The sequence below is a fragment of the Helicoverpa armigera genome, chromosome 25, assembly GCF_030705265.1.
Source record: "Helicoverpa armigera isolate CAAS_96S chromosome 25, ASM3070526v1, whole genome shotgun sequence".
Lineage (NCBI taxonomy): Eukaryota > Metazoa > Arthropoda > Insecta > Lepidoptera > Noctuidae > Helicoverpa > Helicoverpa armigera.
Genome location: NC_087144.1, coordinates 2,897,415 through 2,923,904, shown reverse-complemented (window position 1 = coordinate 2,923,904; position 26,490 = coordinate 2,897,415). Strand labels below are relative to the sequence as shown.

The 26,490-nt window shown below is 34.3% G+C and overlaps 1 protein-coding gene across 2 annotated transcripts in view; it reads right to left on the bottom strand.

Annotated features, from left to right (window-relative positions):
* LOC110379930 (uncharacterized) overlaps positions 1–26,490 on the bottom strand; it is a 123,017-nt gene that overhangs the window by 64,529 nt on the left and 31,998 nt on the right. Inside the window, exons 1-2 of one of the 2 annotated variants that reach the window (XM_021339757.3) lie at positions 13,379–13,640; positions 10,383–10,984 (exon numbers count right to left, since the gene is read on the bottom strand). In XM_021339757.3, coding sequence (XP_021195432.2) covers positions 10,383–10,984; positions 13,379–13,431 — 655 coding nt within the window. In that variant the 5' untranslated portion in view covers positions 13,432–13,640. Of the gene's footprint in view, positions 1–10,382; positions 10,985–13,378; positions 13,641–26,490 lie in introns of those variants that run through there. The other variant, XM_049845499.2, reaches the window with a different exon arrangement.

The following is a 26,490-nucleotide window of genomic DNA, read 5'->3' as shown; positions in this document are numbered from 1 at the left end:
CACGCAAATTTGATAAATCATTTGACTTATTGTATTATTCAGAACCGTAACATATGTCGCAAATATAGTCAATGCTTGAAGGATGGCCACAACATAAGCTGCAAACCCAGTTTTTGCATGCAATGCAACGAGTCATATCATTAGGTACAAAAAATTTACGAATTTTACATAAATGACATAAAAAGTATCTTGGGACTACAGTTTTTACTGGTGACATTATCTTTGCCCGCTTTTTAGGAACACTTAAATTCTTCAAATCAACATGTTTCAAGCCTGTAGAAGTACTAGGTTCTTCAAGATTCTGTTCATAACTACTATGCAAAATATCATTTTATGGTATAAAAGTAGATACATCTAAAGCTTCTAAGTCTATTACATTAGTTAGTTCAATCAAAACACTAGGGTCTATAGAAATAATTTCACTGATATGGGAACTATCATCAGTTTCAATGGGTTCAAGACAATCATTTCTTTTTGTTTCACTATGAACTAAACTCACATTAGCATTCATGATTTGAACCACATCTTCCTCTTCTGTGAAACTAGCTTGAATGGAAGACAATCCAACAATTTTCAGTCTTTGGTCTGTTTCAAGATTCAGATTTTGATCATGCGTTTGAAACGCAGATGCATGGTAGTTATTCTCAAGAACTTCAAGCAACTTATGTATTTTAGGAGAATGGCAGTCACATAGACCTCGTCGGTCACCGCAAAAGCAACTCAGTTGCCTGTAAAATATTGTATTTTGACCTCCTGACATTATTTGATGTAACTTCATAGTTTCCGGGACAGGCCGATTGTTATCTGGTATAAGATGTTTCATATTGGTAATGTCATTATCAGCTATTAAAAAACATTTTACTGACTGCATGCTTTTGTTAAGGTGTTGGTAAGCATGCTCAGCATCTTTTATATCTTTACCATAAGCTACATGTTTGTCCAATTGACGTTTAACTGCTCCACCAATGCCATCTGCTACACCCTTACCATGACCACTCTCTGAAAATGACCAAGTATAACAAGCCTTCGCTTTGTTTGCAAAAAGATTGATTAAATAAAAGTTTTTTTTTGCCTATATTGGCTACATGGACCATCGGAAAAAAAATGAATTATTTCTATATTTGGATCCAACTGCTTGGCAAATTTTAGAACTGGTAGTAAATGTGCCCAGATGGCATTCGGTTCATGGCATGTGTTGTTAGATATGGTGACGAATGATTGTGATTTACCTTTGAAGTATATCATGCCACAATGTAAAGTTATATTACTTTTAGAAGCACCAAAATGCATTGCCTGTATTTCTGTACCAAGTTTACATTCGTAGTTCTCACTGAAGTCGCATAAGATGGCTATTTCATTATCGTGTAATCCATTAATGCATTTTAAGTACTCGCTTTGTTGGTGCCTCCAATTATAAATATGTGATTTAAACAACGGAAATTCTTTTATAAATGTAGAAACTAAGGTCTTAACTATTCCTTTTTTTTGTTGTTTTGCAATTTTTTGGTAACAAATGTTTTACCAGATTTAATATAGGTATGACTTACCCTTTCCCACTTGAACCAGGTAATATCATCTTCCATTTTTCTTGCTTATATTGGAGGTCAAGAGTTTTGCAATTATTACACTTACCAAACATACAGTTGTACGACTTTTTATTACAAGTTGTTTGGGTTATTATTTCTTCTAAATTTGTGTAACATAAAATATTATTTTTTTTAAGCGCTATAAAAATATTTTCGATTTTACTATGTTTTATACATAAGCATGTGTCTCTATTTCTAATCGTGGGTGACAAAATATAAAACGGCTTGTATCTAAAAAATGTAGTAAAACTGTACTTTCCTCCTTCTTTTTTGTAAATATCGTACAAATTTGCAAATGTGTCAGTTAGATACCTAATCTGCATCTTTTGTTTTCCCCTTGTTCTTGTTTCATGTTTTCCTGCTGTACATCTGCTTATGTCTTCCCTGTTATAAAATGTCTCAATATCGTTTTGAATTTTAGAATTTGGTAGTTTCTTTTTTGTATTCCGTATCCGGCTTTTAATCCTAGATATTTTGTTACGTCCATGACTGACTTATTAGCTTTTACATTCTCATTAAGTGCAATATTTTTAACAGTCGTTTTTCTTTTTGAGTATTTGCGTTTTATAAACTGTTTTCAAAGAACATTCTAATACTTCTTGTCGAGCTTGAAGCTTCTCTATTTCACGATTCGTTCTTTCATGCATAAATTTTTCGCGATAATAGCGTTTGCGACTGGTTTCTAACATCCTGTGTAATTTCTGTATTTTATCTAAAGCTTTTTTGTAATTGGCGCGCAAATTTTTATATCTTCGTTGAAGTAATTGGCTAACTTGAGTTTCAGTTTTCAAAGGTTCTTTTGTAGGTTTTATGTTTTCTTTATTACACTTTTTTAGTTTCGATTTTCTCTTTTCATCTCTCCATATTTTTCGTTGTTTTGTTTTTTCTTCTTCTGTTAGATCGGCTACCTTTTTCCGATTTCTTTTTAGTCTTGCCAACTGTTTTTGTCGCTGTACTTCAAATTTTTCAGCATTTAGCTTCAATTTTTCCCGATATCTTTTTGCTCTCTCTGCTGCCGTAAGCGCCATTATCCTTTAATGAAACTATCTATCTATAAATTACTTTCTCCCACGCAAACCTCACACTCGTCCTCAGGAAAATGATCATAGATTAAGTGCATGCAAAACGGACACCAAAAAATGGAGCACTGTAGTAATTTTCGGATATCACTTTGATCCATAAGCAAAGTGAAATGCTGCAGTTTTCTGCTTTTGTTGATTTTTCGCCGACATCCGAAACACTTTTTAGTAATTGTGAAATGTGTCACAGGCCAGGGCCACTTAGCATTATTAATGTAACATTGATTTAAATTGAAATACGTTAAGATTTTGTCAACGTCACAATAGACAACCATAATAGCTGCCAGCAGTGATCAGCGAACTTTGGTCTGAAACAAAAAACAAATCTATTTATAGCATCCAGGAATAATGAAAAGCGTTAATTTTAAATCTTATTTTTTTTGTTCCGTGTATTAGTATGATATGGCGAGTTCCTACCTATGTACAAACAAAACATACCAACTTTACTTCTTTACCACATGAAAAATAAGCTCAGAACTAAAACCCAACTGGGTACTTGAAAAAAAAGTATAAAACAAGACAATATTTTCGTCTGAAATTGTTGCTCCCGCCAAGCGTTCAATACCTATTGTCTATAAAAAAAAGACAACTAACACATTATTTATTTATATGTATTTAATAAACTTTCAATAATGAAGTTTTAAGCTAACCTAACCTAACCAACTAGCTTTTGCCCGCCGCTTCGCTCCCGTCAACTGACTTCTCTACTTTACCCTATTTTTTTTTCATAGGAACCTTCTCCTGACAATAACAAACACAACAAAAAAAGAATTAGCCAAATTGGTCCAGGCGTTGTTGAGTTATGCGCTTACTAACACATTTTGCGATTCATTTTTATATTATAGACTAGCTGACCCCGCGAACTTCGTATCGTTTAAACCTTCCCTGGACCTCTACAAACATTTTAAAACCAAAATAAGCCAAATCGGTCCAGCCATTCCGGAGTTTTAGTGAGACTAACGAACAGCAATTCATTTTTATATATAAGAAGAAGATTAGTTGACCCAACAAACTTCGTATCGTTTAAACCTTCCCCGGACCTCGACAAACATCTTAAAACCAAAATTAACCAAATCGGTCCAGCCATTCTCGAGTTTTAGTGAGACTAACGAACAGCAATTGATTTTTATATATAAGACTAGCTGACCCCGCGAACTTCGTATAGTTTAAACCTTCCCTGGACCTCTACAAACATTTTAAAACCAAAATAAGCCAAATCGGTCCAGCCATTCCGGAGTTTTAGTGAGACTAACGAACAGCAATTCATTTTTATATATAAGAAGAAGATAATATATAAGATAAGATATATATAAGATAAGATAAGATTATCGAATGCATGCAAAACAAAACCGATTAAATGTTTTTTAAACTCTTTCGTTTGATACCTACACACATGCGCGGACAAGACACTTCCATAAAATATTTCATTATACACTAAGCTTTATAATTCAAGTTAGTCACGATTTTGTTCCAGTAGTAAGTAACGTGACGCACAGGAGGTGACGTTTTCATCCCACGAAAATTTTAAAATTGAAAATAACTAATATTTAGTTAAACTACCTTGTTTTTTGCCATACTTATCGAATGGAGATAAGTTTATTCTCTTATATACAATGTTATAAAGTTAATAAAACACTTTATTTACCTTTTAAATGCTGCCACTATCCAGAACAAAAATTCTGCGCGCCGATGACACCAACACTTTCATCTCAGTTTTAGTCGCAACTGACTTTAAAACAGCAATGGCGGAATCCTAATACGATCATAAAGTTGCCAAGAAGGTAGAAAAAATACAAATTAGTAGATTTTGTCTTGCATAAGATATCAAATTCACCGTGACTTAACCGGATTTTCCGGTACAATGATTTTCGTAGGACAACATTAAAATTGTATTTCTTAAAATAACAAGTAATTTATGGAATAAAAATTAAAAATACGTTTTTAGAAATACAGAGACTAAGGTCAAAAACTTAAACATACCTAAAAACGAATATTTTAGAAGTAAGATGTATTAGAAATCTCCAAGAGCGCCATGGGACACACGATATTTATACGTCCTCTTTAGGTTTATTTTAAATATAAAAAAAACTTTTTTACCAAAAAATTAAACCGACTTCCAAAAACACTAGTAAAAAAAAAAAAAACGAATTTTAGGTGCATCGGCCTAGAAGTCGGTGTCTAATGGATGTTACTAAGTTAATTTTGCCACCGACTTCTAGGCCGATGCACCTAAAATTCGTTTTTTTTTTTTTTTACTTTTTAGTGTTTTTGGAAGTCGGTTTAATTTTTTTGTAAAAAAGTTTTTTATTTACAACTTTTCAGTGATACGAATAGTTGTCACTATCCATATATGTGGAAAGATTTCATCAATACAAAGAATATAAGCCCAAAAACGAGGTATTTTACATATTCAGTTGTCGAATTCCCTCGACCTTCTCTGGTCTCCATCATCAGGTCAGCTCCAAACCTGCACTGTTGCAAAGGTCTCGTCAATACAAATAATATAAGCCCAAACACGAGGTAGTTTACATATTCAGTTGTCGAGTTCCCTCGACCCTCTCTGGTCTCCATCATCAGGTCAGCTTCAAACCTTCACTGTTGAATAGTGCTTTCAGGCATGCACCTGAATGTCAAGGTTTTACCCTAAGTATGCCTACAACTTTTGAAGGTTGCCCTCGATTTCTCAGGGTTTCCATCATCAGATCCTAACCTGATGACGATGGGACCAAATGACAAGCATACCCTTTCAAATAAAAAAAGAATTTTTGAAATCGGTCCAGGCGTCTTTGAGAAATCGAGTAACAAACATAAAAAAAAAAAAAAAAAAATACAGCCGAATTGAGAACCTCCTCCTTTTTTTGAAGTCGGTTGAAAATAACTATCCACTTTTTATGCTACATATTGATTTAATTGTACATTGAAATATATACCTAAATTAATCAAAAACTCACTTTCACACGTGCCATATAAAAAAATCAAAATAAAAATGTTTGAATGTGTGGGACAGGCCGATTTTGCTAGGGTCAAGTTTTCTGAAAAACACCCAAATAGTAATAAATAATATTGAAAAAGTCTCTCCCCCCGTCACGATCTACACGTCTTCGCCGACTGGACACACGTGTGTCCAGTCGTGTGTGTCCAGTTGATGAAAAATACACTATAAGCAATATAAAACACCGTCCATTTTTTCAATAAACCTATAAAAACTATGATGCATTATCGTAGGGCGACATCAAATAAAAATAACTGAAACAAGTTAATACTAAGTATCGCAATTAACATAATGTGGTAGTTAGTATGCGAGTTCAGTTTTTTATATAAACGTACAATAAAAAGACCGGCTTTGTATCGATTCACATCACAGTCTAAGTTGAGACAATGATACAATGTGCATTATAGTGTACTACCTCTAGAATAGTTTAATCTACGGTGTAAATGCGACTTCAGGCTTGTTTATTAATGTCTGATATTTAATGAAAGACTGACTGTTATGTGTACTAATATAATAAAAAAAATTAAACCGACTTCCAAAAACACTAAAAAGTAAAAAAAAAAAAAACGAATTTTAGGTGCATCGGCCTAGAAGTCGGTGTCTAATGGATGTTACTAAGTTAATTTTGCCACCGACTTCTAGGCCGATGCACCTAAAATTAGTTTTTTTTTTTTTTTACTTTTTAGTGTTTTTGGAAGTCGGTTTAATTTTTTTGTAAAAAAGTTTTTTATTTACAACTTTTCAGTGATACGAATAGTTGTCACTATCCATATATGTGGAAAGATTTCATCAATACAAAGAATATAAGCCCAAAAACGAGGTATTTTACATATTCAGTTGTCGAATTCCCTCGACCTTCTCTGGTCTCCATCATCAGGTCAGCTCCAAACCTGCACTGTTGCAAAGGTCTCGTCAATACAAATAATATAAGCCCAAACACGAGGTAGTTTACATATTCAGTTGTCGAGTTCCCTCGACCCTCTCTGGTCTCCATCATCAGGTCAGCTTCAAACCTTCACTGTTGAATAGTGCTTTCAGGCATGCACCTGAATGTCAAGTTTTTACCCTAAGTATGCCTACAACTTTTGAAGGTTGCCCTCGATTTCTCAGGGTTTCCATCATCAGATCCTAACCTGATGACGATGGGACCAAATGACAAGCATACCCTTTCAAATAAAAAAATAATTTTTGAAATCGGTCCAGGCGTCTTTGAGAAATCGAGTAACAAACATAAAAAAAAAAAATACAGCCGAATTGAGAACCTCCTCCTTTTTTTGAAGTCGGTTGAAAAGAAAAAATATATATTTGTACTCTAAAGTATTGGGGAAGCTACTCTTCCCGAGTAACATCTGGCATGTTTTGTTCCGTTGGAGTACCTACGGGACGCGAGTGAAACCGTTTGAAAATGGCTAGTTATTTCTAAACGCAATGTTTTCTGAGCTTCTATTAACAGCACGAAATATTCAAGGAACTAGATTTCTTCATACAATTTCTAAGATGACGAATTCCTGAACTCAAAAATACTAACTATACCCCAATAAATAAAAAAAACACTGACCAATCACCAAATTCTCCTTAAATATTACAGTCACCCAGACTCATTGTAAATTCATCTCAAAATCTATAGTTATTTCTTCAAACATCCGATTTCGCATACCTCCACTGCACAGTTTCGCATGCATACGAATTGTTTGAGAAACAATCGACGCCTACTGCGCATGCGCGGAATAGTTTTAACTACTCAACGGTTAATCATAGCGATTGTATGACTAGATAGATAGGCGGTAAGACAAAGAGATTAGTTGCTGTTGGGTAACGGTGGGTTTCTATAAGTGATCTATCCGTTGTTTTCAGATTATAGATTGAATTGTGACTTTAGCTCAAGCTTCATATAAATTATGTCAAACTTATCCAGCCTTGCTTTAGGAATACCTACGTACCTAAGTCAGAAATAAAAAGTTTACCTCCGAGTAGGTACTTTGAGGTTTTCCTTAATCGGGCGTTAAAGAAAAGTGTCATCACTTGTAAACTAACTTTTTTTTTACTTTAAGATTTTTTTATGATAAAATGCCAAATTATTCACGAAAGGGGAATAAGTTTCTTTACCAATGATTGCAGACGCAAATGCTTTACATTTTTAAAATAATATTTATATAAGGTGAATCATTATTACGCACTTAAATTGTAGTTATAACTCTTACATGAAGCTTACATGTGAAATATTTAAAATATTATTCTCCACATTCTCAAACAACCACCATTTAAACACCAACCTCCTAAAATACTGAACAATGTTATATAACATTACAGCATTATAAAACAATCGATCGAAAACCGATAGCCTGTATCGATAAAACCTAAAATATCAACAGTGTTCCGAAATACTGATATTACCATAGTACAACGTACCTAACGGTCGGTTACCGATACAGGGGTCGCAGGTTCAATTCCCAGGTTGTGCAGTTAAAATTCAAAGTCCAGTAATAGCGTACAAAATGAATAATAGTGAAGTAAAGTCATTTAGATAGTTATCGTAATATGTAAATTGCAATTTGATTTGAAAGATTGCGGATTACGGGATGGGATATTGTTTTTGATTATGTGAATTTGCGGTTAGAGGAAAACCCGATTTTTATCGGGATTTACTTGTGAAAGTATATTATTGAGATAAAGAACATGTGACTGTTAAGCAGATAAGTCTAGCAGTGTTTTTAAAGTTCTCGGGATGCAAATTTTCGGTAGAGGCACCTTATTTGAAATACTCTATTAATGAAAGAATGTGCTAAGCTACAAAATGTCGACAGTAATTAAGATAAATAACTACCGTATTTACCTAATTACAAAACAAATACAGTAAGCAATGCAAATCTGCATACAAAACGCAAATTGCAAACAGCTTACCCACTTAACCCTAAAATACAGTCGCTCAATAATTACGACTTATCCTCAAGCATTCCGCATGCATTGCATCCTAAATGGCCTTAATTGCTACTGTATTCTGGAGGCCTATTGAATCAGGCCTTGGGCCAACCTTCCGGGCGCGTGGGAGACCAGGCCTATTAACCGTAGGCCTTATATGGCACCATATGGACAAGGTTATGGCCTTAAGATGCACGGATCTCGGAGCGGCTCGCTTAAACTGTGGGTAGCGATAAATTAAAAATAAGTGGGTAGCTTGATTCATGTTGTATTGTTTGATGTGAGCATTTTAATTGAAGTCTGTTTATAATGATTAATTTTATAGTTATTACTTAGAGAATTTGTGGGGCCATGAATTGCGTTGAGACGATTAAAGATATCATTCTAAAGGCTTTGTTCATTTGCTTAGCGACTGACTAGATGATAATAAATTAAACTTTATTGTTACACACATTGCTCGTTAGGGCTGCAGGATTGTTCTAAAGAGTTACCGCGGCGTTGACACATAAAAGCCTTAAGAAGACACAAGACGGGTTTTAGTCAGTATGAGTCTGACACTCCCTCACACTGCTAACCCACAGCGGGAGGAGTCATTTGATGATTTCCCATAAAAAAGGCACATTACTGTAACCGAATTCAGAAAGGAAGATGCAGTATTTTTATTGACATCTCCTGACACAAAATGTATGTCATTTTTTTTACTATCACGTCTTATTTTTGCAATGATGACTCTACCAAACAATATACCTACACAATTAGACATCCAGACAGCAGGTTACATGGCCAGCATGCACATATCGGGGCAGGGCGCGACCTGTCGCATGCTCACGCTAATGGGCCGTTGCTCCCGTAGACCGGGGCCATACGCGGCATTCAAAGGGTTAAGTTAGTAATGTATGAACTTTGTTTTGGGTTGTCATGTCAAAGTTGAAGAGGTAAAGAACGAAGCGAAAGTATAAACTTTTGTTAGCTCGATAACAAGTTAGAACAAAAAGATCATATTAAGATTGACAAGCCCACTAGAAAGCAGGAGGGAGGGATTCTTGTGACTGCAAAATTGACACAAAAACAATTAAGATTCAATTTTGAAGTGTTCATAATTTATGTAAGCGCAAATAAATACGGTGTAATAGACGTTTATCAAATAAAAGCTTAGAATATAATTACTATCTACTAAATGTCCCTAATTAAGTCGTAACTATAATACGTAGGATTACACATACATGTTTCAATTAATTCAGGCATAAAAAAACAAACGTCTATCAAAATATTGACTTAGAATTAAAATGAAATGGATCATAACTACATATTTTGACCTCTAAGTATACTCTGATAACCTATGTTTTTCAAATTGAAATACTTCCATGTTATATTATTGTTATTATTTCCGCGTAATCTTAGTTTTCAATTAAAATTGAATTGGTATAAAATGCTAATTTAATTAATATTGTAGTTTAATTGTGATGCGTTTAAGGTTACAGTACTCGTTTAGGTTTTTGTATAAGGAAGCGATGGGACTGGATATTTCCTCGTACCTAGATACTAAACTTAAGTAAAGTTCTCGTCAAATATCTTTGCCGCTCTGAAATTAGATACTAATCAGGATTTTCCACTGTTGTTAGGAATTCCACAGATTACAAAATAGCGGAAGATTAAACTGGTTTCCAACTTATCGTGTGAAATGTCTTCTATATGCATTCCGATTAAGATTGTTATCAATTCATTAACGATTACTAGTTAATCAAATATTATGAAACATAGCATAACACCTATTAATAAAAAAGGTAATATTAGAAAAAAACTCACCATCATAAGAGTCCGGAATATATAAAGGCTTTCCAACGAGTTTGCCCTTTTTCCCGGACAACGGGACTGCCTCCACCCGCCTATGCGCCTCCAACACTCTATATAACAGCACTGGCCTATCCTCCCCCTCAAACTTCACCACACGAGGCAACGAGAACTTATCCACAAACTCCTTCAAAGTCATCACTTCACTTGTATCGTCTTCGGGTTCCACCGACCCGTTGCGGCGACCTAGCAAAAAATTGTCCGCCCACTCCGGAGCATTTGGTCTCCTTTCCAAGAAGTCTGGTCTCCGCTCGCTGCTCCGTGGCTTGTACCGAGGAGGCCGGTCCCTCCTGACCAAAGCCTCGTTGGCTTCGGCTAACCATCTTGTGACTAGCCTTTCTCGTTCTACGTCTAAATATCTTGGTTTGGAGGCATCACAGGCGAAGCGCGCTGCGTCGAAGCAGTATTGGGGCGGTGGAGGCCGGATCCGAGGGGGAAAGAAGCGGGGTGGGACGTACGGGGGGTGGGGGGCGTAGGCCGGCGGCGTCCTCGGCCCGGAGCCCTCGACTGACGCCGTTCTGAACATGGTGTCAGGCCATTGATGATGCTCCCGCCACCTGGAACAAGGAAGACACTCATTAGTTTGTAAGTTCCTCATGATATTCTGTACAGTTTTTTCCACATTTTGAAATACATAGTAAGTATTCTAAATCGGCTATTTCAAAAAAGACTCCTGACGTCCCTTGAGACTTAAGAGGGAACGCAAGCATATCGAGATCAAGAAATACACCTACATATATGTTTGAGAGGTAAAATGCTAAAATATCAGAGCTATTACAATCTTGCTAAGTAGGTAAGTTGGTATCTGTCAATGGTGCTTTACACTATATTGCTAATCGATAAGCTCTAAAAACTCCGTCAAGAAGCGTAATTAATACTTCTCAACCAAAGATTACTTCAACTATTGAACTAACGTCACTTTTACATGGACCTATAACCTAGCATAGTACTAACGAGGCATTTAAAACATAAATATTAATGAATTTACCATGTTAAGCCGAGTTACAAGTTTTACATCATCTGTGGTTATATGGCCATTAAGTCAACTATGAGAACTAATTTGAAAATATAGTAAGTGTATATATTAGGTAATAAGTTAGTTGTATGTTGTATATATATTTATTATTAAGTTATTGTAAAAAGTTATATGTAAATAAATTTTTGCGTCCTAATTTGAAAATATCGAAATAGTTACGTATATGTATGTTTATTGATTTGGTTAATGCAATGTTTGATTTAATGATTAATTAGGATTACATCACGACTGTTTTCTAAGAGGTTAGGCAGAGGTGTATCCTTACAGTCTTCATTTCCCAATTTTATAGGCAGTTAATATTTTGATTGAAAAGGCATATTAGCGGCTCGGCTTAACATTTCAGCTTAGTCAGTATGACCGCAAAGAAAATAAACTTGGCTATAGCATCCAGTAATATTTTCATTTCGTAAAGCCCATATATTACCAGTCTAACCAAGGGGTATTGGGTTGCTCAGGTAACTGGGTTGAGGAGGTCGGATAGGGCAGTCGCTCCTTTTAATGCACTGCTGGTACTCAGCTCAGCTACATCCGGTTACATTGGAAGCTGACCCCAACATTGTTGGAAAAAGGCTCGGAAGAAGAAGAAGAAATCCCCATGTATTTATGTCTACATACGTCATCCCATACTATTATTTAATCTGGTCCTTTCTTTCAGTCGCCGTTTACATTCGTACTTTAAATTATTCCACAAAAAAAAACAAAACACAATCTTCCTTCATTTTTCCTACACAATTTTCCTCACACATTTAATGATTGCAAAATATCCGCCGTTGGACCGTAAACTAACAATTTTCTTAGCAAATCTCCATACAAGTGGCAGTTCCCACTGGCCTAACTAGGCGTTGCATTACAGGGTAGAATTGTATAACATGATGTTCACACACTGATAATAGTTGAAGACAGAGCTTGACAAACGTATCTTTGCTGTTGCTGATAGGTGGTTAATGGTGTTTGGTGACGAAAAATAAGTAAGATGCTGTGAAAAGCAATATTTTTATCTTAGATATTTAATTCAGAAATAAAATCATCTTGTAAAGCACTGGCACTCAGCTGAATCCGGTTAGACTGAAAGCCGACCCCAAAATAGTTGGGGAAAGGCTCGGGAGATGATGATGAAATAAAATAGTTAAACTGTCTGAAAATTAGGGGACCACCTAAGTTCACGACGTGTGTTTATATACTCTTGAAATAACATTGCCACGCTCGTGTTTTCTCAATATTTGACTTTTCGGCAGTCACTAGTACGTAACTTCAGAACTAACTTCAGAATGGCAAAGTTAATCGACGATACATTTGCAAAAATAAATATATCTTCGATACATAACAAACTCAAAAACAATCCAAAATAGGTGTGAAGGAATTGGGTCCCAGCAACGCAACCAAGACATCATAATATGAATTCAAAACCAAATTACAATAAACAATTTAAGTAAATAAATAACTTCAAATAACGTAAATACGCGGGTTAAACGCGACATTTCGCGACAATCTGAACCCAACCTCACATAGATTTATTACACCATCTTGCATAAATACGTACGCACAGATTCCTCGAGGATAAGTTCCGAACATTTATTTCTTTAAATCTACACGCATGCGATGTTGTGGACAATTTTATAGCGACAATTTGTTTATTAGATAAAAGTCATTTGTATGGATGTTCACACACGCATTAGTAGGTTTATTTTTTTCTTTTTCAGCTACTAATGAAATATGTGTGTAATTATTTTTTATCGTGGAGCTTTAGGATTACTTTTTTGCGATTCACGACACGACGCATCTTACGAGAAAATTTCGCAAAAAAGTTGTAGGTTTTAAGCGTAAGTATGAATAGATTTTTTTAATACAATACTTTTCAAATATAATTATTGATTTTTGTACCGCAGAATTTTTCCAACTAAATATTAACACTTACTCATTTCCAAGACCTTGGTTGTACACGAAAACAAACTTACTAACCACACTCATTTTCAATTCTTAAAAAAAAGTACTCAAAAATTACTGTCCCATTTTTCACCACCACAACTTCACCACACGAAATACAAAAATTTTCAAGCACAGCAAAACATAATATTGTTGGTTGCAAAACAATTGATTTACACTAAAGTGATTGGCCGATAGAATTCAAACAATGGTATACAAACACACCGTACGTCCGACCGAGTCTCACGGTGGTTTTTTCTACCGTACCGTACTTCAGTTAAGGACTGGGTGCAATATCGTAAGTCTTATACGGAACAATAGGTAGTTTGGAACATACATATAGAAAATATATTCAGCCATTAATATTTAAAAAAAATGATGGCCTTGATTTTCGTGACGTGATCTATGATTCACATTATTTATTGAATCAAGCCCTATAAATAAATCGGTTTATTTTAATAGCCATTACCTATACCTATAGAAATTGATTGTTATTATTAACGAGTCCTAGTGTTTTCTTAAATTCGTCTGGCCCTTGACTTTTGATCTTTATATCTCCTCTACGTAAACCATTTCTTCAATCTTCCTTCTACACTTTGCTTTCATAATTTTAGACCCTCTAGCATCACTCCTGAAATCTGGAAGTCTTCACAAATTCTCTCTATTCCGATGAGGAGGTCAGATAGGCAGTCGCTTCTTGTAAAGCACTGGTACTCAGCTGAATCCGGTTAGACTGGAAGCCGACCCCAACATAATTGGGAAAAAGGCTCGGAGGATGATGGATGAAATTCTCTCTACTCCTTCTCTAGGCACTTCTTAATTTTCATAATTTCATACCCATTTGCATCCGTCGGTTGTTAATTTTCAACAAATTCATCACTAAGATTGTGGCTTGCAAGACATGATAGTTACATGCTTGTTCCCACGTAGTTTAACGCAGTAATAGTAAATAATATTTAACTAACAGCCGAGTTAACTGACAATATTTGACGGGTAGCAGTTAATCATCGCGTTAACTGGGATAAGCCACTAACTGTAGACGTTTATCAGTAATTAGTTAGAGTAAGTGTTGATTGCTTAAGAGTGCAGTTATGATCAAATTCGTGGACGTTTTTTGCAGATTTATTAAGTGGAGCTATTAATTGAGATGTCTAGTAAACTACTTTATAGTATCAACTTTTTTATGAGGTTAAAAACAATATATTAAAATGTAATATATGATAAAAACTAAACACTTACTACTAAAAAAAATCCTTTGAAAAATTGAGAATTTAGGTACAGAATTAGGCATGGGAAATTTACTTTCCACAAATGTCGATAGAATTTGACAGATTTGTAGACTAGTTATAACATTCCCTAAGTACGCGGATATTACCTACCACATAAAACAGCTAGTATTAAAGTACCTATCAATAATTCCTAACACTATCAGTCCTGGCAAATAAACAGAAATAAACACGCCTAACTAATAAATTATCTTAACGATGGGAAACATTTACCTTACATTAGTCTTACTTAACTTTTATAAGTCTAGTAATCTGGTACTAATTACTGCTATAACTCGTTTATACTGTGGGTTTACTCGACTTTTACCGATTGCGTCAGAAATGTGGTGTCTTCAACGTTTTATGGCAAAGCTATTTGGTATTAGATAACGGTTTTAATGTGGGTATTTTATTTATCGTTTAACTGAGTTTACGGTAGCTCTGTAAATGTATGAGCAGAATATCTGTATGTCTGTTTATTATCATTTTATCTCTACTTTTTTATCAGTATTGAATTTATGATTAACCCATGTCATAAAGTCATACTTTTGAATATATATTATCTTTGTATGTCAGAATGCAGATATACGCGAGACACAATTGATTTTCTATTGTTTTATAATTCGCGACATACTATAGAGGCTTATTAATGATCTTTCTACAATTATCTCCAGTCGTTTATATAGTAAGATATTAGAAACCTACGTAAAAAGCTTATTTTAAATTACAGTATGGTTATTTTCTATTCTTTATAAAAGCTTTTTTTTGTGAGAGATTTTCGGATCTCTTACCTATACTGATCTTTTTATGGGTCGCTATAAAATGACACCAGTTTTATGATTATTCCGACTCTGATCCAATAACTTTTTTTGAAGCTTACGACATTTTAATTTCAAGTCCAAGGTTGCAGCTATAATTCTAATTTATATATCAAGAGTTACATAAACACCTACTATCAAAGTTATAAAAACTACAGTCCACATCTCAATCAAAAACATCGATATAAAGTTTGGGTAAAAAAATAAGTCGATGTCCCCTCACTAATCAAAATTCGATGAACAACTAAACCACCTGTTCATATTATAAATTACTAGGTCACGGCATACAAATATGAATCTTGTCATTAAGGCATAATGTTCAATATCGTTTGCATAACACCGGTACATCGACCCGACTTACAAACATGACCAATTTATAAATACAGCTGTCAAAATCAATTTCAATACGACTTAAGCCGCAATGCCCTTTCAAATAATGAATTCTTAAGTAGCCATTCAAGTTTTTTGACTGCATTAATAACTTTGTCGATTTTCCATCGAAGTTTTTTTTGGTAGTGGTTTGCTCCAATTTTTTTTGCTTAAACGTTGATGTAACAATAGTTTTTTGTATTGTTCAAAAGTAATTAATTTACGATCAGATAATTCTAGCGTTATCTAATACGGATTTAAGAGTATGTACAGCTATGCGATCTGGTTATCGCTATGGAATTTTCACGTGGGATAAAAATTGAAAAAAAAAAACTAACAATGTTGATGGCTTAAAAAACGGTTTTTGTGACCACAATAAGTACATATAAAATAAACAAACAAGTGTGTATCTTCAAAATAAAACATTTTTTATCTTATTTTTCTCCTTTTCATCAAATAATGTGCCTGTATAATTCATAGATATAAGAGTTTTCTATGGTATAATTGTTTAGCCTGCAAGGTTGCAAAATTAAACTCTACTTCAAACTGCCAAACCTTTTGATTTAAAGAGGCGTGATGTTATGTAGGTAAAGCCATTGTCCATCAAAGAATGACAATTTAATGCCTTCCACGGAAAACATACCAGCCCATTTTTCCGACAACTCATTGACATTTTAAAGTGACTCCATTAAATAAAAATGTTAATTGCAACGCGAAATAGGTGTGCATAATCTCTCCGTCCCTTTTTAAAGTAGGTACCCTTTAACTATAGGTTAGAAAAGGACGGCTATAGTTTCATGGATAAAATGGCTACTGTTTGTAAGACACCTTGGTGCGCATGAGTTTATATTCTGACTCACGGTATCTTTACTATTGGCCGTGAAGTTTTTTGTGTGAGAATTATTTCGAAGCTGATCTTGAATTAAATATACGTACAGTATTTTTGTATTAGCTTGGTCATCATGTTTTTAAAGCTCGAGTAGGTATTGTTTGGGAAAAAAATCTCAGCTGCTTCTGAATTAGTGTTTAAATAGAAACACCGAAAATGGTCATTCATCGTTTATCAATACTTGCTTATATTATAAATGTGAAAATAACTGCGTGTTACTGCATCTTGAGCTTGAGAAAGACGATAGGCATTTTTTTATCCAGGCGCGAGAAAAATTTCCCACAGGGAGAAATGCTAGTAAAACCAACAGTTATGAAACTTCCTCATGAAACAACAATAATAGTTGACAATTCTTTCTACACAAAACTCGTAAAAGCCATATGAAATAGTAATTTCGCCTTATATGAAAGCAAATTATCCACGCTGTGTACCAGGAAACCAGAAATTGCAGGAGCAAGCAAGGATGTTAATGAAAAATCATTTTAAATATTACTCGGACCGCGGAAACTCGTAAAATTTCTGACAGCCAAGCAAATTGCTTTTACAGAAGATTCACTTCAGACAATGGATGGAATAGAGAAATAATCGTTTGTTCATTAGTTTTATGTTCTAAACTTACCATAGAGTAGTTACTATTATATTGTTTAGTGAGCCATTTAAAAGCTTCCTTGGTGGAGGAAATTGAACAATGTGAAATATTTGAGTATGACATTTTCTGTACTAAAAACAGCAATACAATAGGCTAAGAAATAATAACTTTTCAGCACTTTTACCATTCATCACTAGCTTCATACTGACTGATGACCCCAAGCAAATTATCGACCAACTTAAAGTTTGCAGTGTGACATATAAAATGTACAGAATGACCAAATACGAATTTGCTCATCCCAAAAAAGCATAAGCTGATGAATTAAAAACAGGCGAAACACATATGGACCTTCTAACTCATATACATGTCTATACATTTTCTATTAAAGCACACACACTTCGTCCATTCATTAACAAGATAATAATTTCGTAATTTCCTCAGTGGAAACAGGATGCAGCCCCGTTATCATAAGTGGAGAATGTAGATAAAAATCTCAGATATATGGAGAAAACTGGATTGTAGGATGAGTGGTTTTCACTGCTGTGTAATGCAGATTTCTTTGAAAATATTGAGGAAAGCATATCTATTAAATCTAAGAAAATGTTAATTAGAAGAGAGTCAGACCAAAAGGGAAATATTGAAATACGTTGAGGTACATAATATCAAGTTAAGTTCTTCCAACATATGCATATAAAGAGGCAAACTTCTTCAATTCTATAAATATTTGTATAGATAACATTGCAATGGACAAGGAACTAAATACATGTAGGTAGAAAAAACATGTTGTTATCTGAATTATCAATCAACACTCATTACTTTTCTTTTCATAATAAATTGAATTCAAATCATTAATAGGAACGCCTCTAAACTGGTTCAACAAACAACGAAGTTTAAGTTTAATTTACATAACCATAACAAGTCACCAGGTGTACACGAAAAACATAAAAGACTGCGACATATGAGAAGATTCTAATACCTATAATTCCCACGATGAAATAAGAGGCACGATCTATTTAACAGTGATAAAAACAAAATCAATAAGTTCAATTGATGTTATTTTGTTTCAATCTCAATTTTTATAAGAATCGCGTTAGATTCACGAAGGTAACATTTTTATAAATTATTACATATTTTGAATTCAGTCCATAAATATATTACTGTAGAGAAAGTTTCTCCTTTAATCTATAAAATGTCCCGACATTATATAAAACCAAGTCTTTTATATTATATTTTCTTTCTACAAAAAAATGCGGGTCCAAGAACTATTCCTTGTGGCACTCCTTTGTTTGTGGTAGGTCTTTTCATAACCACTGCATAATATGTGCCACTCAAACGTTTCAGTTGAATATAAATGATCATATGACGCAATCTTCAGGTCTGTGACCTTATTGTCCTATTTGTATAATAGGCTTTTATATATTAGGATTATAATGTCAATCAAACGCTTAGTCTGGTTTTTTGGAGCACGTTTTTGTTTGAAGCGGTGAAGTAAAAAGAGGTTTTGTATGACTTGAAGCCACGTGTTCAGATTTGTATGTCAGTATTGTTTGATGAGATGGGGTGAACTTCCTTTTTTTGATGAATTAACATAATTTATGGTTTACGATGATTTGAAGGAAAAGAATGTCACAAAGCAAGCACATTATTATGGTTCTATTGGTTATATTGGTTCATTATTATGGTTCAGCATTCATCAACATTAAAACCGTAAAGTCTGGAGATGTCGACTGATTGCTTCAACGTGCTAATCTCGATTTGTACCATTCTTTCAGAGTAAGATTGCCCCTTTTGTCAAGGAAGACCATGGGCACGGATAAGCAGTAGTAACTAAAAATAAACAGATAATTATTATTTAATTTCTGTCTGCTAGCAAGTCCACCTACAGATACTTTAGTGAAGTTTTATAAACAAAATACAGCAAATTCAAAACCCACGTGCTACCCAAAATAAAGCTGGCATAACTTTTTGAATTCCTATCAACATCGTGACGCCATTGATGACCGAGGCTTGTCGTGAACCAAGCGAATTCTTAACAGGCCAAGTTTCCCAATTTGGGCATACTATTTTTGTAAAATCCAAGTTCGTTCACATAGCCCGACTGGATGCATTTGACTGTATTTTTGTCTACTTAAAAGTAATTATGAATCATAATATAATGTAATTTGTTTATTAAGATCTCCATATTAGTCCTAAGAGCGAGTTGTAAGTATATCCGTAAATATGATAAAGATAAAGACAAGAATAACTAAAAGTGACAGGAGGGACAAATAAATAAATATAATTTTCTTTTGCTAACTATGTATTAATCTTAACCCAGCAATGAATGCAGCTCCCCTCCCCCAGCAATCTTAACAGTTTTTGCTAGATACAATTTTAATTCAAACACCATTCTATTTTAGATTAGTTCCCAAGAAGTCCAACAGATTCTAACACTCCTCATTTACGTCATACAAACAAAATTGATGATTTAAATGCAATATTCCTCCATTATCGAGAGATAATTAAATCTGGACGTACAATAGTAGGCTGTCAAGTTCAAAGCCTTGATCATCTTTTATTATATTCACATACATAGCTACAGCGTGCCAATCCGATTCTATTTCACGGTAATGATTATAAGCCTTATTATTTCCTTATTAGAATACAAGGACTAGAAGATCATTAATTACAGATTTCAAATAACCTTGCATCTCTGAGGTTAGCTGGTAGGTTCTACTTTTAGTCTTTATGATATACTCACTTGTACTATACCAAAAAACACTACAAATCTTGCCAAATAGCTTTGACATTCTGAAGTTGATATTGACTGCATTGAAGCATTGAATCTGTCCAGTAAATCCTGATAATAGCTGGTTTAAACAAACTATTGAAGTTTTATAATATTAGTATCGCTCTAGATTACATGCCAAAAATATTGAAAGTTTTCCCACATCATCATCAGCCTTTTTATCGTCCCACTGCTGGGCGCAGGCCTCCTCTCACACAAAGAAGGATTGAGCGTTAAAGTAGCACTAAATATAAAATTATCCTAAGTATCTTTACGTGTGTTTAACATCAGTTTAATCATCATCTAAATACCGAGACCGAGAGGTTCAATGAATTAAGCAATGCAAAGCAAGACTCGGTTGACATTGAAACTTTTTTTGTTTAATCGCTTTTGAAGGTTCAAAGTTTTGTATCATTTAATTCATAAACGTTTTTATAAAGATACACACCCTGAAATTTGTTTGACATAATAACATGATAGATATAATAATATATTCAAGAAAAAAATGTATCAACTCCTTTTAAGTGTTTCGTTCATGGTCGACCACAAAATAATATTATAGAGAATTAAATACATATGTTCTGTGTTTGGAAAGACACGTTAAATGGGTAGGTCCCGGTTGTCATTTGAATATCTTTGGCAGAAGTTACGTGTTAGTCAGAAGCCAGTAAGTCTGACGACCAGTCTTACCAAGGAGTATAGTGGTGCCCAGGTAAATAGGTTGAGGAGGTCAGATTAACAGTCAATATATGTAAAAGACTCAGCTGCATCCTGTAAGACTGGTAGCCGACGTCAATATACTAATGGAAATGGACTCCTTGCTAACACTGGTTGCCAGACTTACTGGCCTCTGACCATCCCGTAATATTTGTGAAAGATTTTCGAATGACAAACGGGACCTACCCATTCAACGTGTCTTTTGGTACAAAATATTTCACCACGCCTGCTCAAAGTGAGCTGTCAATTTTAAGGTCTTCTTTTCACGGTAAAGTATACCGTAAAATATGGCGCACTTCTTTAGTTCAGAACTTTGAATGCTAGATCTAAGACATAATTATTATCTTTAGCTCTCTGTAAAATTAAAAATGGATTCTAGGAATTCCCGAAGCGGATCTAATTTGTACCCGTCTGAACTCGAACCTTAGAACTGAAATTGGATTTATACTTTTTTGCTATCATACAAAGATGTTGAAGACTATTTATTAAAGCATCAATCAAATAACGCTAATTAGCTAAAAGATAATTTGTATTAATTATTTGGTCATTGTTATCAAGGTGTGAATCTAATTAATTATAAATATATTTTACATTTTAGACAAATGCATAATAGGAAGCTACTTTTGGAATGAGCAACTTAAGTCACCCTTATTTATATTTTTGACACTCGTAAGTGTGGTAAGCCTAAATGAAGTACCCAAGTCATTTCATTTTGAATTTTACATTTCTGAAAAGCACCGAAGTAAATACTTCAGTTTTTATTTCATTAATATTATGCCTTATTTCTAAATAGCAATATTTAATTACACAATCAAATACATAAATAGTTTAATTAGCATATTTTCTATCGTCTTTTTGTTTTGTTATTCTTCGTGACTCATACCAAAGAATGGCCAAACCAATACAACCAAAAACTTCGGAATATCCTCAAAGGATATGGAATTTGTATGCAAGGAAAATAAATTGTCACCTCATTCGTATTTTAGGCATTTATATTATGTAGAGTCAGTAAACAAACTAACAGTATTATTTGATACGTACCTACTTAATTATTTTTTTTTAGTTTATTAACTTAAGTATGTTAATTTTATTTTAGTCTTCATCAGATTATTCGCTTCATTTCTACATGATAAATATTATTTTGAGCTTAATTTATTATATTAACAAGTTATCCTTGCACCAAATTAATAAATTAACCACATATTTTTGCTTAAAAAAATACGCAATAATTCACAACACCACATTATTTCTTACACATTATACATACATACATCCCATTTCTCAAAAATGCACGTTTCTCCCATAAACAAGAACAATAAAAATATTTTCTATGTAGTAACTTTATTGCAACTTGTTTTACTAACGGTACTGACGCGACAACGAGTGACCTTGAAGAGCTGGTCAAAAAACTTGAGTCTCTTCACGTGGGACATTAAAAGTAAGTGGTCAAGACCAGGAAAATGTGTGAATAATCTAGAATTTTGGAATTTCGAAAACTTTCGTGTATGTAGGCTGGGTTGTTACGATGATTCATGCGTGAAGGAGAAATAGTTAGAGAATTTATTGTCAACTTCGATATTTAATTCTAATTAATTGCTTTAAAAATGGCAGTAGGTATTGGTACTTGTATATGTTATACTAAAATGTTACGGAAGGAATAGATAAGGTAGGTCAGCTGCGACTTGTAAACTTAGTCAGAAGTTATGAAAATAAAATGCATCGCCCAGGGTCAATGACATTTAATGACTAACCATGTAATATATTTTGGAATCCATACAATGTGGAAAAATATCAATATAACACGAATCTCCAAAGTTATATAAAACTGCACCCAAGTGCTATAAACCTACCTTTTCCCTGACATGAATCCTATCTATTCTATCATGAATATGCATAACAATCACATCTCCTTACGGGATCTGACCTTCTACCAACTCCTTGTAGCATCAGATTGACAGGCCCCTTGAAATTACCTGCAACAAATACATATGGGGTTAGAATTGTATAGGTACATCAGAATTAATATTAATTAGAAACGTAACGTTTAATTGATTGACACTATGATGCGTGTCTTCCATATCTAGATTTAATCAAATCTTTTCTAATTATAATCATCGGCAAGGATATTGAGCCCTGACCTTCAGCTGCGCAGAAGTGATTTATTGGTTTATTGCCATAAGATCACTCTTCCGCCGAGAGCTCATTATCCGTGCCGATAACTATACGTGACCGTCATCTGCCTTCCCTTTTCTGAACTATGTTAGGGTCGGCTTCCAGTCTCACCGGATGCAGCTAAGTGGTTTACAAGGAGCGACTGCCTATCTGACCTCCTCAACACAGTCTCTCTAATTACGTGACCATAATATTAATTTAATGTTCCTGTTTATTGACTTTTACTATTTACACTAATTAATGTTCTAATAAGGATGGAAGGAAGCTACATTATCCCCGCGGGATATAGACTGTATTTTATCTTAAGGGAAGTAGTTTCCACTTAATGTGTGTGAAACCATGGGAACCCTTGAACTACGTAGACTATTGAACAGAAAATTAACAGATTTATACTACTGTAAAGTCGTGAAATAAATTCATAATATCAATCTATGTACCTAGGCGGCTGGTTGACGCTTCTTGTGACCCAAAGGCTGGCTATTACCTCGGACATATCATGGCCATCCAACGAGGTAATGCTGCCAGCGTCTTGGGCACCCTTCCAATCGATAGCAATGGAAGGTAAGTTTTGACGCTTTTTAGTTTTTTTACTAGTTTTTAATTTTAAGTGTTAATATTTGTAGATTTGATTAATAAATGTATGTAAAAATATACCATGTAAATTAGGCACAAAAGCTACCAATTTAAAGTATTTATTCTTCCTAGTACAAACATAAGTTTGTCGTATTAAAATGAGCACGCCAGTACAAGTGGTCTACTTAATATAACATTATGATTCTTGCCTGCGCACGAGTGTCATCAATACGTATATGGATAACTGAGGTCAGCAGGCTTGTGGGTTATGGTACAAGTTATAAGAGGCAACGTAATTTAGAAATACGCGCAACCTAAACCTTTTCTTCGGCTGTAGTCAAGGAAAAATAAAATTGCTCTTTACCAATGTTGTACTTTGTTGCTGTTGAGCATGTAAAAAATAACACAAGCATAAGCGCATTCGGAAAAGCAGTAAAATTAACGATGAATGGGCTATCTAGCACTGAAATAATTTTCCGAATCGGTTCAGTAGTCATGAGAATGGGCAAACACATGAATAAACAAAAAAAGTTTCCGGTCTAAAAAAATTGTATAGATTGCTTTTAAGGGTTTTTATCCAAATTCCACCATAAATGAATGCTTTTTAAGAGCATCCTTAGACTTGGTATTTCTGACAATAAGTCCTCCTTGGTATCTCTGACATTACCGTTGCACGCGTATGTTTCATTCAACCCCTTGATCAAAATCGCTCTCGCTACCGCCTGTCCCTTGCACACACCATAACATTAAGGTCGAGGAGGCCACTAACTCGGAGTAACCAAAACGTCGACCGTCTTACCACAAAAACTTTTAAACGTCAGTTTATGCCTTGTCTAAAAAAATGTCAAATTATGACGTTGACATATGGTTCATTTTGCAGCCAAAATTTTATTAGACAAGTGTAAAACAGGGTTTAAAGTTTTTGTAGTAAGGCCCCGAGACTTCAAAGGGCTGACATACAATACTTACCAAGTTTCATGTGAAATATGACATTGTAACAAATAACTTAGTTGTGTATGAGGTATAATTTTGTGATGAAATAGATAGAATATTGAATAGAGAAGTCGTAAGGGCAATTTTTTTGACAATTTTTTTTTGACAGATTTTTTTACGAAAAGGGCGACTTTAGATTAGGAGCTTAGACCAGTAAGTATTTATCGAGAAAACAGTGTAACTTATAACCAGTACTTTGATTGTTTAGCATACAAGTTTAATATAGACTTAGTTTAAAATATGCAATTAGTTTAAAATGCAAGCTATATGTAAATTAAATATTATTTTTCAAGTTTAAGCTAGTCTACTCAGCGAAAAAACAACTTCTCTTTCAAATGACAAGTATCCGGCCGCTTTAAGATTCTTTTTGTCTCACAAAATGACAGTCATTTACCAACCTAACTAATAACTAGATAATTCTAAAATTACAGTCTGAAATATTTCTCAAGTTATTAAACCACAAAAGCAAAGACAGCAAAAGTGTTAGTAGCGGGAAAATGATGATAGGACTTCAAGTCACAGACTAGAATCTAGATGAACAAGTTCAGCCAGTTGGTGAGAAATTATGGGAGACGAGCTATTGACACACTGCTATTTTCTATTCATGTGTCAATGGCATAGTGGGTAGACTGTGACAAGTCGTGGTAAAATGTTTTACCAAGAACATGTTTTAGATTTTTTATTCTGACAGGTATGTCGCCTTGTGGTACATTCACATATTCAAGAAATTATTTTAAAGCCTTATGTAATTAACCTGCGTGCCTACTCCCTGAAAGAGGATCATGTAAAACCACTACTTACAATTTGCAAGGACAAAATGTTTTCAATACTCAACTCTATGTTAGCATTCCACACTTATGTTACACGGGTGGTTCATTTTATAAGGTAGACACAATATCGACCCGATATAGCACAGTTGATTTTGCAGTACCTACTTATTTCAGAAATATTATTATCGAGTTGTGTAATTTTTTTGTAAAATTATTTATCACAATGATATAAAAAACTAGAGCAAAATTCGAACGATTTATAATCGAGAAGGCCGAATGCCAGTATAAACGAATGATCGAAGAACCTAGAGCCAAAACTGTGGTCATTTTTCGAACAATCTTAGAAAAAGCTTCTGTTAACCATGCCCCAATATACCAGCAATAAAACCTCAAAGCATCAACTTTAGCAATTCGACACACATTACAATCAAGCTTTATGTAATCATTACTTAGTACCAAATACTCGAGTTTACCAAACTCAATTCATTCCATTAACACCGTGGGTAAAAACTTAAAAAAAAAACAATGCTTAAGTTGACAAAGATACACATTACAGACATACGTACGCAACCTTTAGATTGGTATCAAAAACGTTATAAGCAACCCAAGGCTGTTGAAACAATTAAAACTCTATGGGAACTGGATAGAGCACATAATTGTTTATTGTTCTATTGGCTAAACAATTGGACAGTTGTGAAATAGGAACTGAAGTAACGATAAAAGATGATTTTCGGTTTTCTGTAATGTTCTATGATTGTTAAGCTTGAGCGGTGATCTGGCTCAATAATTTTGTAAACTTCATAAGTATTCGTTGTCCAGGTGTGCAAATTACACCCGAAATTTTTATACACAATTAGCTGTTTTCCTCTGCTTTACTACATCCCGAGGAAAGTTCTTTCTTAAACGGATAAAATATAGCCAACTAGCTTCCGCCCGCGGCTTCGCCCTCGTAGAGTTCGGTTTTATCGCGTTTCCAAGAGAATTCTTCAAAAGTCCGGGATAAAAACTATCCTATGCTCTTTCTCAAGGTCAAGGTCTCGAAGCCTTGGGTATTTTAAGAGAAAGTATAGGACTTGCCTATTTATTCAAAAATGTCTATAAGTGCTCTCGAGCTAAGATGCAGGTATAGCGCAGGGTACGTACACTTAAACTTTATTTTACTCATCAATTTAAAATCAACCG